Source organism: Hyaena hyaena, unplaced genomic scaffold (genome assembly GCF_003009895.1).
Source record: "Hyaena hyaena isolate Hyena2069 unplaced genomic scaffold, ASM300989v1 scaffold_967, whole genome shotgun sequence".
NCBI classification, from domain to species: Eukaryota; Metazoa; Chordata; class Mammalia; order Carnivora; family Hyaenidae; genus Hyaena; species Hyaena hyaena.
In genome coordinates, this window is record NW_024081608.1 from 35,198 (window position 1) to 47,864 (window position 12,667).

At 65.1% G+C, this 12,667-nt stretch overlaps 1 protein-coding gene across 9 annotated transcripts in view; it reads right to left on the minus strand.

Moving 5' to 3' along the window:
* Positions 1 to 12,667, minus strand: part of FBRSL1 (fibrosin like 1) — a 78,715-nt gene that overhangs the window by 2,674 nt on the left and 63,374 nt on the right. For 4 of the 9 annotated variants that reach the window (XR_005526252.1, XM_039221286.1, XM_039221285.1 and 1 more), the window contains 14 exons: positions 10,798 to 10,843; positions 8,061 to 8,382; positions 7,753 to 7,973; positions 7,063 to 7,131; positions 6,678 to 6,892; positions 5,827 to 5,877; positions 5,547 to 5,642; positions 4,863 to 4,931; positions 4,690 to 4,719; positions 4,405 to 4,476; positions 3,271 to 3,403; positions 1,235 to 1,312; positions 936 to 1,019; positions 487 to 691 (listed from right to left, as the gene is read on the minus strand). Coding sequence is in view for 8 of the 9 variants with exons in the window: in XM_039221286.1 (XP_039077217.1) it covers positions 487 to 691; positions 936 to 1,019; positions 1,235 to 1,312; positions 3,271 to 3,403; positions 4,405 to 4,476; positions 4,690 to 4,719; positions 4,863 to 4,931; positions 5,547 to 5,642; positions 5,827 to 5,877; positions 6,678 to 6,892; positions 7,063 to 7,131; positions 7,753 to 7,973; positions 8,061 to 8,382; positions 10,798 to 10,843 (1,691 nt within the window). In the remaining variant the exon portion in view is untranslated. Of the gene's footprint in view, positions 1 to 486; positions 692 to 935; positions 1,020 to 1,234; positions 1,313 to 3,270; positions 3,404 to 4,404; positions 4,477 to 4,689; positions 4,720 to 4,862; positions 4,932 to 5,546; positions 5,643 to 5,826; positions 5,878 to 6,677; positions 6,893 to 6,967; positions 7,132 to 7,752; positions 7,974 to 8,060; positions 8,383 to 10,797; positions 10,844 to 12,667 lie in introns of all 9 variants that reach the window. The other 5 variants (XM_039221281.1, XM_039221284.1, XM_039221282.1 and 2 more) reach the window with 5 other exon arrangements.

Here is a 12,667-nt window from a genome sequence, read left to right on the forward strand (position 1 = left end):
GTCCGGGGACGGGGAAGGGGGCAGGGCCCCCAGGATGGGTGTCCCGACTGTGGTCTTGGCCAGGGGCCCTTCTCTGCTCCAGTCCCCTCGGCCGGCCAGACACAATCAACAGCCCTCAGATTCCAGACTCTGCTGCTGACTCTGGATGAGGACTCCCGCCTCCCCTGGCCCAGCCCAGTCCCACTGCCGAGGGGCACCCTCCTGGCCAGAGGTGCCCCCCTCCCCCCCCCGGAAGATGCAGACGGTCCCACTGCCCTGCTAACCCAGCTCCCTGCAGAGGCCCTGCTGCGGGCAGCCAGCCAGCTGTCCCAGCGGCCCCTTCCAGGGGTGGACCCTCCTCCCTCTGGATGGCCCCTGCCCACATCCTGCCCCATCTGGGGCTCTCCCCTGGCCTTGCCCAGCCCTGAGGGTAGAGCCAGGGGGATCTTGAGGGCAGAGCCCCGCGAAGCCGGGAGGCGGCCGCAGGAGCAAGGGGGGGCCACTCACCGATCCCGCTCCTCCCGGCCCTTGTCCGGCTCCCGGTCGTGGTTGGTCAGGGCTGAGACCCGATCGGGGTCCACAGGCTTAGGCCACGGGGGCGGCGTGGGGAAGGAGGGGGGCGCCCGGTGCAGTCGGTTCCAGGCCTCGTGGGGGCTGGGCAGGCCGTGCAGCGCAGAGCTCTCCTTGGGGGCAAAGATGCCGCTGCTCTGAGCTGGAGGGGGGCGGGGACATGAGGCCAGGATGGCACTGGGCCCCTCCCTGCCCAGGGGGCCCCGTCCCACCCCTGCCCAGGGCGCCCCTTGCAACCTCGGGGCTGCGGAGCGGAAGCACACCATTCCCACACAGTGGAGGGTGTGTCCCGGGGGGCGGCCAGGGAACAGGGTGCGGCCCAAACCCACGTGAGGTGCCCAGGCATGCACGCGTGGGAACAGGGAGCAGGCACGGTGGTCACTCACTCAGTGCGTGGCTCCCCAGGCCCCCGAAGGCGTTGCTGCCCAGACTCCCCAGGCCCCCGAAGGTGCCTGGCCTGCTGAACGGGTCTGCGGGGACACCGGGGCTCAGGGCTCTGCATGGCTCATGCCAGAGCCCCCACCTGACTCCCCAGGTGCACCAGGCCCAGTCCTGTGACTCCAGAGCATGGCATTTGCTGCCTGTATAATACGAGGGTCACCTCCCCACACACCGATGTTCCCCCACCCCAGCCCTGAGGGCGGCAGAAAGGCCCAGGCAGCCTTAGGGGCCCGGGAGCACCTACCTGTCAGGTGACTGGTGGTCAGGAAGCTGCCGGGATGGGCCGAGGGTCCGAATGGGCTGGTAGTGGGGTGGGCTGCACCTGTGGGGTGGGGTGACAGATGCCTCATGTACTGGGGGCCTCTTGCTTGTGGCTCATTCCAGGGGCGGGGACAGCCCAGCTTCCTCTGGGGATGTGCACACCTCCTGCCAGAAGCACGCTGAGGGGGCAGGTGGTAGTGGAGTTCCCAGGGAAAGGGGCACAGAGAGCCTTCAAGGCTGCCCCTTAAGACGAAGATGGGGAACGTCCAACTAGAAGCCGATGTGTGAGCGTGGTCACAACAGCCCTAGTGCAGGGTGGCCTGCGTCACGGCTGAAAGCAGCAGCTCCTCCTGTGGGGTCCCCTGGCCACAGCCCACAGGTGCCCGCTCTGCCACTCTGTGGTCCTGCCCCGGCTCTGCTGAGGCTCCTGACCCAGCCCGAGGGCAGCCGAGTGCAGCACGGGCCCTGAGAAGCCGCGCTGGGTGGATCAAGGGGCCGGCCTCGCCGCTAGGGTGGGGCACCCGGCCTCTGTTCGCGAGGGCGGGTTTCTGGCAGAGACCAGTGATGACGCCACCCGTCTTCCAGCGCTCCCCACCTTGGGGGACCCCCACAGGGAAGCGTTCATGCCCATGGAGCTCCCCACCAGAAAGGTAAGCCAAAGAAATTAAACAGGAAATTGGGAATGAGAAGTGGCTTGCCCCAGTGCTGATGGAGATGAGCCCCCGCACGTGTGTGGGGGGAGGCTTCGTCGGAGAGGGCACGGGCAGCGAGCAAAGGCCAACATGCCCACAGGCAAGCTTCCAGCGCGGGGCAGCACACAGGACTCCCTCCTCCCAGCCACAGCGCATGCCCACGGCCTCGCCGGTGTGGGGGGCGTGTCCTGGGCACGTGGACCGCACAGCAGGGCTGGGCTGGGGCTTCGAGTCCAGGCTCCAGAGTGCACTGAACTTGCGTCCTGGGATCTCCAGGGGCTGAAGCCCACACGGGGTCTACAGACCACCAGGGCGCTGGAGCCAGGGGCTGAGAAGAGCCACCATGCTTATGAGGTCAGCCGGGGGGACCTTGTCACACCCATCCACCCAGCCTGCTGACAGGCCCACCCTCACTGACCACGTGTCCCCAGGCAACGTGGCTGCAGGTGGAGGTGAGCCTGCATGACTATGGAGCGGGAGAGGGGAGGCAGAGGAGGGTGGTCAGGGAGGGTTCTCTGAGAAGGTGATGTCTGCAGGCTGCCTGTCCCCGAGGAGGCGTGAGAAACGTGCGGGAGCACTCACACCCTGGGCGGAGACGGCAGACCTGAGAAAGGCCTGAGCGTGAGGCTGGGGCTCCGCTCTCAGAGGGGGTTTCTCTCCTTCCTCGGACAGGAGTCCCTCGTGAACCGCACTCACTCGTGCACACCCTGGTTCACACGGAGCGCCTGCCCTCCTGGGAGTCCGTGGTTTGGGTGTGTGCGGGCAGAGCTGCCCAGGTGCCCAGCCCCCTGCAGACACCCCGGGCGCTGGGTCTGTGGCTTCCCTGTCAGGTGGCACGGGGCAGTGGCTTCAGCTGATCTGGTCCCATGTGCCGCTCCCCTTTGCCCATCGCGCTGCATCCCTTCCCTGTGCTGTGTTAGCTATGGGGGTGACCTCTGCTGAGTATGAAGGGCTCCTAGTGACCCTCGAGGCTGGGGGTGGCCCTGGGGCCCAACATAGCAGGCCTGTGCCACGGCTGCCGGCGTGCCGGGCAGAATTCTCGGGGCAGCTTCCTGAGGTCCGAGGGGAGCGGCGACCCTTCCTGAGAGGGCAGTGGGGCTGGGGGAGGGGCAGTCTGGGCGCCACGAGGACTCCTGGCCCTCCTCGCCTCAGCAGGGGTGATGGAGAGCCTGCGAGGTGGCAGAGACGGCCGGACAGCAGCGCAAAGAAAACAAACTGCTGAAGCGTCCAGAGTGGTCCTGCCCCAGGGCCAGCCGGAGGGAACGGGCAAGAACGCCCCTGCCCCCCAGACACCCCCTTTCCTTGGGCTCTGGACAGGGTGCCTTACCCGAGCCAGAGAAGAGGGGCCGGGCCAGCTCCTGCGGGTAGTGGAATCCGGCAAACACGCCCGGGGCGGGGGGTCTGCTGGACAAGTCCAGCTTGGTGCCCACCTCCAGCTTGTGGGGGTCCAGCTGCATCTGCTGAGACGGACAGAGCGTGGGCTGGGCCCGCAGCCGGGAGAGCCCCTGCCACCAACACGCGTGTGACGCTACCTGGGCCCTCGTCCCAGCGAGGCCTCGTGACTCAGGATGAAAGTGTGGTCATGACCACGTGTGCTGGACACAGAAGGGGTTTCATAAACGTGCTCTGTGAAAGCTGTGTGCTTTACGCTAAAGCGGATCTCAGCTTGGATGTTAAACTTTCATTGGAAACACTTTACCTGGGTTAAGACTTTGTAAGACTGAACTGAAAAAATAGACTCACATACCTCTGCTGTTTTAAATATGCTTAGAAGTTTCCTGGTGGCTGAACTTGGCGTCACTAGTAACACTTACATTTGTATAAATTAAACACACCGAGAAAGCCTGCCCCTCAGTGATGAAGGCCACCCCAGGCACGGCGGCCAGGCGAGCGCTTCCTGGTTCCCCTGGGGCCCTGCTAGCCTCCAGCTCCCCGTCGGGGCAGTGGGGGCGCTGCCAGTGTGACAGAGGGTGCCCCAGCCCCGGGGAGAGGCCCCATGGTGCTGCTGCGTGTGACAGCCGCCCCCCCCACCCCCCCCGTTCCTTCCCTGCCCTCAAGGTTTCGCCAGGACATCTGCACAGAGCACCACGCGCTATTTTGTTACAAGCTCCGGTTGTATGAGCCTTTCTTGTAGCCCATTTTGGACGTGATGATTTTTGAAAGCCGTGCATGGAGGTGACATGTGTGACCAGAGATGACAGCAAAGGATGTGAGCACCCTTCTGTGATGGTGGTGTGTGGGGGGGGGTCTGAGGCCCCTGGCTACCGCTGTCCCCGTCTGGGTGAGGGCAGGTCCCCCACCTGGCACCACCCCACTCCTCCCAAACCCCAGCCTGGGGTCATCCTGTGTGGCCCCCCACCCAGACAAGGGGCACTCCGCAAATCTCTGGGTGCCTCGGGGTGCACTGGGGACGCCCTGTGACGCACCGGCCTGGGCAGCAGGCCGAGCAGCTGGGGCTCACCTTCATCTTCTGCTGGTGGTGGTAGATCTGCCAGGCGATCTGCACGTGCACAGCACACCACTTCCCAGGCTTCTGTGACGGGGCGGGCCACACGCTCAGCCGCACTGCGAGACCGCTTCACTACGCCCCCCTCCACCCCCACCATCTCCCCCGAGTCCTGCTGTCACGGGCACCCCTGTGGCCACCCAGGGGGGACCCAGTGTCCTCCCCAGCTGCGACCCTCCCCGAGACCCTTTCCTCCCAAGGAGACATGCACACACACACAGATGTGTGCCACACACTCACCCTGACTGCCGTCCGGTATGGGTCAGAAACCTGCCGTTGAAAGAAAACAAAGGGTCAGGTCTAGGCTCTGGGGGCAGCTGAGGGATGGACATGCCCCACAGCAGCCATGAGGGGGACTGGGGCGGCCGGGGTGACCGCAGGGAGGAGGGACGGGCAGGCACTGCTGCACCTACCCCGGGGGCTTTCTGGAGGAGGGTGTGAACAGCACTGGCTCGACCCGTTACCTCGATTGGGTTTGAAGTCTGAAGGGAGAGAACGGGGTGTGAGACAGCTGCAGACCCCAGGCCTAGGCAGAGGACCCCAGTTGCCCAGGTCTACCTTGCCTTGCCTGTGGCCCCTGCACACTGCCCCCCACCCCTCAGAGGAGGTCTGGCTTCCTACATCCTCAGTCCAAGGGTTTCTGCAAAGCTGGGAAGGGGCTCCTGGCGCAGCCATGCCTGGGTTGGGGGACTGAGACAGCCCTGTTTCAGGGAGGGTCAGAGAAGCAAGCCCAGTTCTGCCCGGGGCCTCCTGTGGCACGGACAGCCCTGTGCCGCCCCCCCCCCCCCCACCATACCTCACTTCTGCCCTGGTCCTCCCCACCCTGACCCCGCACACACCTGGCTGAGGAGTGAGGATGCATGAAGCATGGCCCCTGCGGTCTCCTGGTGACCCCCCCATTGCTGCCTAGACCGGGGGTCCTGCTGGGGTGGTCTGCACCGAGGCTGCGGACCCTGCCCCCTCCCGCCACGGGGCTGCACGGACACACCCCCTGGAATGGCTGGCTCACCCCAACACTAGGAGGGCAGCACACGCCTGCGTGGCCGGGGACTCCCGCTGTGCCCTGAACCCTGCCCCACCCCAGGAGCAGATGGTACCTTGGGCTGAAAAGCACCCTGTAGGGACCCAAAGGGGCCTGGGTGTGGGAGCAGGGTGGGCAGTCCGGGGATGGCAGAAGAGAAGGACGGGAAAAACTGCAAGAGAAAGAGGGAGCGTTGCAGGGGCCCCGCTGGGAGCGTGGACACCCGGGGGGGGAGGGGGGCCCAGCCCCTTATACTGGCGGAAGGTGCCCTGACAAGGCCTCTGGGTAGGCGCAACTCCACCCTGTACCCGCTCCCTCCAGCGCGCTGGCCAGCAGTGACCACGCGGGACACTCACGTTGGAATGTCGGAAGTAGGGGCTGTCCAGCTTGGGCGCGTATTTGTCAAACTGGAAGGGAAAGAAGCGGAGAGTGAGGCCTCCCGAGCCTGCCTACGCCCTCCACTGGGCCCAGCACCCGCACCCCCACTGGGCCAGGCAGTGGCCCGGATGGCTGTCCTGCCTCCTGCAGCTGGTAGTCTGTGGCCAGCTGCGCCCTGGGCTTCCTGAGGGCAGTGCCAATGGCTTTGAGCTGGCCCCTTGGGTCTCAGACTGGGTGGACTTAACGGGCCCCTGTTCTAATGGTCCCACTGTGGGAGGTGCAGACTGGCCGGTGTGGACTGTCTGAATCTACTCCTGTGGCCCAAGAGGAAACGCTGCAGCCATGATGGGGGGCATGGAGCCCAGGGCTGGTGGCCAAGCAGGGAGATGCCCCCAGGCCCCCGGCAAACTGGCCCATCACCAAGCAAAGCCTAGTGGGGGTGGACCCTGCCCCACACAGCTGCTGGCTCAAGAGATGAGGCCCTGGCCCAGGGCCAACTGGGGGACATCCTGGTTCCCCGGCCCCTCTCAGCCCTGTCTCAGTCTCCCCGCCTGCTGCAAACTGAGACTCGAAAACCCTGTGTGGGCGTAACTGGCCCCAAGGCCACGTCACCCACGTGTGGATGTGGGGCCCCCGCCCAAGCCCAGGTCAGGGAACCTCATGGCATGACATCATCACCCGGCGGGAACCAGAGGGAGGGGCCGGACGGACAGACTGACAGAGGGGGCCGCGTCTGCCTGCGTGCGTGCGGAGAGCGTCTGCGTGTGCCTGCTGCGTGTCCCGCCGCCCGGGCCGCCCCGCCCGCCAGCGCGCGCGGGGGGCTACGCACCGGCGGGGGTGCGGCGGGCGGCAGGAGCGGCGTCGGGGGCAGCCCCGCGGGGAAGGGGGCGAATGTGTGTTGGTGCTGGTGTGTGTGCTGGTGTGTGTGTTGGTGCTGGTGGAACTCCGCCCGCAGCAGAGCCCCCGGGCCCAGGGGGGCGCCGGGCCGCTCAGCGCTCTGGACCAGAAAACGCGCGTTCAGCTCTTGCCTGAGCAGCTCGTGATCTACAAGAGAAAAAGAGAGAGAGACGGAGAGGCACGTCGGCCGCGGGCTCCGGGCGGGGCGAGGCGGATAGTCACCTGGCACTCCCGGCCGCGGCAGGCCAAGCCGTGGTGGCCGCTCGCTAGGTGCGGGCCCCAGGGTGGAGGTAAGAGAGGTGCCTGTGACCAAGTACCAATCAGAATCCCCGAATGAGGCTGGCAATACATGATTGGCTGGCTGAATGAGATCAACAGGCTGGCATCTAAAGGCAAGAAAGAACACCGTGAGCCGCCGGGGCCCCCAGAGCCGGCCACAGGGGAGCCCTGCCCCCCCCAGCCCAGCATCCTGGTCCCGTCCCAGGGCGGGGGTGGGCTGCTCGGAATCGTGAAACGAACCTGAAGGCAAGACCCACGGGAAACCTTAACGACCTGAGATTTGGCCCTGAGGGGGGACCCTGCCAGAACGCGCAGGGGAGAGAGGCCAGCCTGGTGCTGTCACCTGGAGACCCTCCTGCTCCAGGCCTCGCTCTACACGCCCCCCAGACCCGGGCACACGGGGGGCGAGGGGTCAGGCGGGTCCTGGAAGCCCCTTGCTGCCTGGCAGTGGAGCAGGCCCGGCCAGGGCCCAGCGTGCGCGGCCGTGTGCACAGCCCAGCGCAGGCAGGCCGCCTCCTGGGCCCTGGGCGGTGGGGTCCCCTGGGGAAAGGCAGCCTGCTGCGCCCAGAGTCCTGCCGTCCGTCTGTGGGGTCCTCGAACAGCTGCGGGGTGGCGCCTCGGGAGCCGGCACCCCTTCCCGGGGCGGGGGGCCGAGAACCTCCCACACGCCCAGAGGCCAGGATCGAAGTGGAGGGGGGACAGCGACCCCGGCCCCGGCCAGCACCTACCGGCAGGGTGTCCTGGGATGACCAGGCTGTTGGCCGGCAGCGCCGGGGGCGGGGGCAGTGTCGGGGGGGCGGCGAACATGGCCGCCGCGTGGTGCTGGTGCTGGGCCTGCGGGCGGAGCGCCAGGTGTGAGGTAGACAGGTGGGGGCCTGGCCCGAGAGGCGACAGGGACGCGTGCTTCGCGAGCCCGAGGCTGGCGCTGCTGCTGGCGCTGCTGCTCCTGCTGCCGGGATGGGGGGCGACGGGGGCTCAGTGCGCGCGCGCTCGGGCGCCCTCCGGCCCCGCCCCCGGCCGGCCCCGCCCCGCCCACCTGAGGCTGTGCAGGCCGTTGTGCGCTGCCGGGCCCGGGCCCGCGAAGGCGCCCAGGGGCAGAGGCACGTGCGTCGGGAGCGGGGCGCGGGGCTGCGGGGGCGCGGGCGGCGGCTGCGGGGTGAGGCGGGGCAGGGCGGGGGCTTCCTTCTTGACCGGCGGGTTGGCCGGGGCGCCCGGCGCGGGGCCGGCGGGGGGCGCGGGGCTGCGCACGGCGGGCAGGAAGGGCGGCGGGTCGGCGCTCAGCTCGCGGCTGCGCTCCAGGCCCGAGACCTTGGTTGGCGCTCCGGCCTTGGCCTCGGCCTCCTCGCCCAGCGTGGGGTCTGCGGGAGAGAGGGCCAGAATGAGCTGGGCCCCGCTGCGGCTGCGGCGCGGGGGAGCAGGGGGGGCTGCCCGCGCGGAGCGCCCCCGGCAGTCCCAGCGCGGGTCTCACGACCCCGGTTCACGGAAGGGAGACGAAGCCGCACAGGATGTGCCCCAGCAGGGCTGCGGCTCCGAAACGGTCTCTCCCGCAGGCACGCCCATCCTGCCCTTGCGACAGAGCGACCCGCATGCTGGTGGCCTTTTTTCTGGAACCACGCAGGTGACCCATGCCTTAAGCCCTCTCTAGGCCCATGACCTGGGGGAGGAAGCTGTCGCTCCCCCACTCTCACCACATCCACCGACCCTCATCACCTACCCTGGCAGCACCAGGGTCTGCTCCCCTGGGAGTCCCGCGTTTGTGCTCAGGTGTGCTCATGACCTTGAACTGCTGCCTACTCATTCCAAACCCTCCTTTCCAGGAGTGTCTCAGGTCACATGCCTGGGGGCGCAGTGGGTTAAGAAATACCCTAAGCAGCCTAGGCAGAGGGCACATGTTCAGGCCAGAGGCGGCTCTGCCTCGAGGTGACCACGGCCCAGTTTCCCAGGAGTGGAAATCAGGTTGCTGAGTGCGGTTACCCTGTTTGGGCTGCTGGCAGATCTCACTTCCTCCAGGGACCCACCGCCCCTGCAGCCGCATGGCTGTGGGACCCAGGCCAGCAGCACCACCCCGAGGACCCTGCTCTAAGGCTGGGAAGTGTCCTCGCTGGCAGAAGTAGGTAGCAGCAGGACATGGCTCCTTCTGTGTCTATAGTGACACCTCCCTCTGGAGCCACCACCTCATCTGTTTGCTCAGGGACAGAACCAGGAGGAGGCCGCGGATGCTAGCACCGCCAAGGGAGGGGGAGAGGGAGTGAGCACTGCTGGCTTTGGCCCCACGGTCATGGCCTAGCCTCTGGCCACGCACAGCAGCCCAAGGGGCCACTCCCTGGACAGTAAGAAGAGGCAGGTGCAGGCCGTGCAGGCCTGGTGGCCACCAGCTCGCTGGGCCCCCTGGAGCCTCTCCCCTCACCGGGAAAGCACGAGCGTGACCCGTGCACCCCTGATGTGCACCTCCCCCAGGCCACTCAAAGCCTTGACTGGTTTCCTGAGCTCGGCCTGCACCAGGGAGGGACCTGGCAGTGGGGCGAACTGTGCCAAAAAGCTGTGTCCAAGTTGTAATCCCTACTACCTGTCAATGTGACCAAATTTGGAAAATGGGTCTTTGCAGATGTCACCAAGCTAAGAATTTTGAGATGACATCAGTGTGGAAGGGGGTGGACCCTAAATGCAGTGATGGGTGTCCTTATAAGAGAAAAGGAGGCAACCACGGGAGGTGGGGGGGGGTACAGCCACAAGCCCAGAGATCCCCAGACGTTGAAGAGGCAGGAAGGAAACTCAGAGTTTTCGGAGTGTGGCCTTGCCAACAACTTGCATCTCAGACTTCTGGTCTCCAGACCTGTTGAGAAGGTAAGTGTCGGTCCATTTTGAGCCTCCCAGTTTGTGATCATTTGTTGAAAAGGAGACAGTTCTGTGCTGCAGTCTGTGAGAAATGCAGCAGACCTGTGTGGCTCCCTGACCCCGACGCTATCCAGCATGTGTGCTTGGCTGAAATGCTCGGACTTGAGGATGAGCCTCCCCGACGTGGAAGCGGCAGAGGCCGTGCCCTGCTGGCAGACCACGGGACCTGCCGCTGCAGACGCCCGCCCTGTACAGTCACATCTGGATGGAGCCTTCCAGGCAGAAGGGCCCATCTCTGTGCTGGTGCCAGTGGTACCCGCCCTGGGCCACAGCTGGGGCGGGCTGCGTTACAAAGGCCTCCCCTGGCCTCGAATGGGCTGGACGCTGGGGCCGTCACTCTCCGGAGCAGTGCTGCCCAGGACGGCTTTCTGGCGACACGGAATGCTGTGCGCCTGTGCCGCCCACGTGGGGGCTGCCGGCCAGGGGAAGGGCTGCTGTGCAGGGACCCTAGTCACTTCCCGCCAGTGTCAGCCACGTATGCAGTGGCGGCTGGTGGCCTGGGGGCCAGCGTACACTGCGGCAGGGGTGCTTCAGCGGCGCCAAACCATGAGCTGCCACTTGTCCCTAGAACACCTGACCCCATGAGCCCGGGGAGGGTCTGGGAAGAGGCACTATGACAGTCCTGGGGAAAGGGCAGGAACACCACTTTGGGAACCACTCTTCCAGTGCTGGCCCTGATCCTGACTTCTGCTTTCCTTGTGGCTTTTGCTCAGGGACTAAGTCATAGCACCTAACTCCTGCCTCAGGCTCTGCACCCACAACCTGACCCACAATAGTACCTAACCTGGAGCCCACTCTCCTGCCCCGAGGCCCACTGTCCTCTCCCATGACAACTTCAGGAGTATGTTCCCTTCCTAGAGGCCAAGGAACACGCTTACCTTTATCGGCTGCTGGGGCAAAGAGCTTCTCGGAGCCCACAGATGCCTGGAAGACAGAGAGGAGGGTCAGAAACTAGAGGGGACTGAGGGCCTGGGGTGAACTAGGCTCTTACCCCTGCCCCCGGGAAACAGGTCTGGCAGGTTTCGTGCACACGAGGGCTGGGCAGAAAGTGTCCTCCATGCTCACAGCCTGCGCACACGAGGCCGAGTACGCCCGGGCCCAGCTTCAGGCAAGTGGCCGCACAGGTCACTCAGTCCATGAGCCAAGGATGCCCCGCTCAGCGGAGCTGTGGGGGCTCAGTGCGGCCCTGGCAGTGGGCTGGGACTTGGGAACTGGGGTCTCCTGGCAGTGCCAGCCCTGGGAACCTGACGACTTCACTGGGCCTGGAGGCGGGAGCGGAGCCTGGGACTGAATGGGCTGCAGGACAAAACGCTGCCACATTTGGGCCCAAGTCACAGGTCTGGGGACCGTGGCTGGGATGAGGCGTCGAGTGTCCAGGGAGGAGCGTTCCACCTCACCTGTGAGCCTCTCTCCCCGTGGGGGACACCCACATGCACGTGAGGCTGCAGGATGCTGGGGTGAGGACGTGGCCCTGGGTGGACGCCTCTGCCACCAACAGTTCCCTGACTAGACCTGTTTTCGCCACTTGACTTTTTTGTAAGATTTTGTTTTTTAAAACCCCATATTTATTTAAGTTTATTTATTTATTTTTAGGTTTATTTATTTTGAGAGAGCGAGTGGGGGAGGGGAGGAGAGAGAGAGAATCCCAAACAGGATTCAGCGCAGAGCCTGATGCGGGGCTCAAACTCATGAACTGTGAGGTCATGACCTGAGCTGAAATCAAGGGTCAGAAGCTTAACTGACTGAGCCACCCAGCTGCCCCTGAAGATTTTATTTTTAAGTCATCTCTGCAGCCATCATGGGACTCGAAGTCACAACCCTGAGATCACTGAGAGGCAGCCAGGTGACACGCCGGTTGAGTTTAAAAAAAAAAAAGCTTCACTTTTGGGCTCCTCAGTGGCTCAGTTGGTTAAGTGTCTGACTCTTGATCACATCTCAGGTCTTGAGCTCAGAGTTAAAAATTAAAATAAAAACAGCTTCGTGTATGCACACGCCATACAATTTGCCTATCAAATGTAACAAGTTTAGTGTATTCACAGCTGTGAGCAACTGTCACCTCGGGGAGGCTCAGGACATGTTCATCACCTCAAAAGAAAACCTTGAGGTCTCCCGCCATCGCCCCAGCCCCGGCGCCCCCTGACCCCAGGGCCACGGCCTCCCCGGAGTGCGCAGAGGCCCCGGGCTGCTGCTGGCAGGTGTGGCGGGGCGGTGAGTGGGCACCAGAGGGCACAGGGCCTTGGCCTCCGAGGCCGACCGCCACGGCAACCAGACAACAGCAGGTGCTGGTGAGGGTGCAGACAGGCCAGGACCCCGCACGCCGCTGGTGGGGACGGAGGGGGTGCGGCCGCCGCGGAGGCCAGTGCAGAGGCCCCTGGGAAGACGGAGTGCGGGCTCAGCACAGGGGCCCGTGGCCCTGCCTATGCATACGTACTCCCCCAAACTGGGAGCAGAGTCTTGAACAAATGCTTGTACATGAATGTTCACCACAGCTGCAAAAAAAAAAAAAAAGGCCCGGTGTCCGTCGGCAGATGTAGGGACACACAGAACGTGGTCCATTCGTGCCATCGGCCCTACAAAGGAAGGCAGTTCTGGCACGTGTAGCAACATGGACGGGGCTCGGGGACATGCTGCTGATGCAGGCCGGTCCCAGCACAGACGCTGTAGGAGCCGCTCATGTGACGTCCGGCTCCGCTCATCTGAGGAATCAGAGCCACACAGCATAACGGGGGCGCGGGGGGGGGGGGGGGG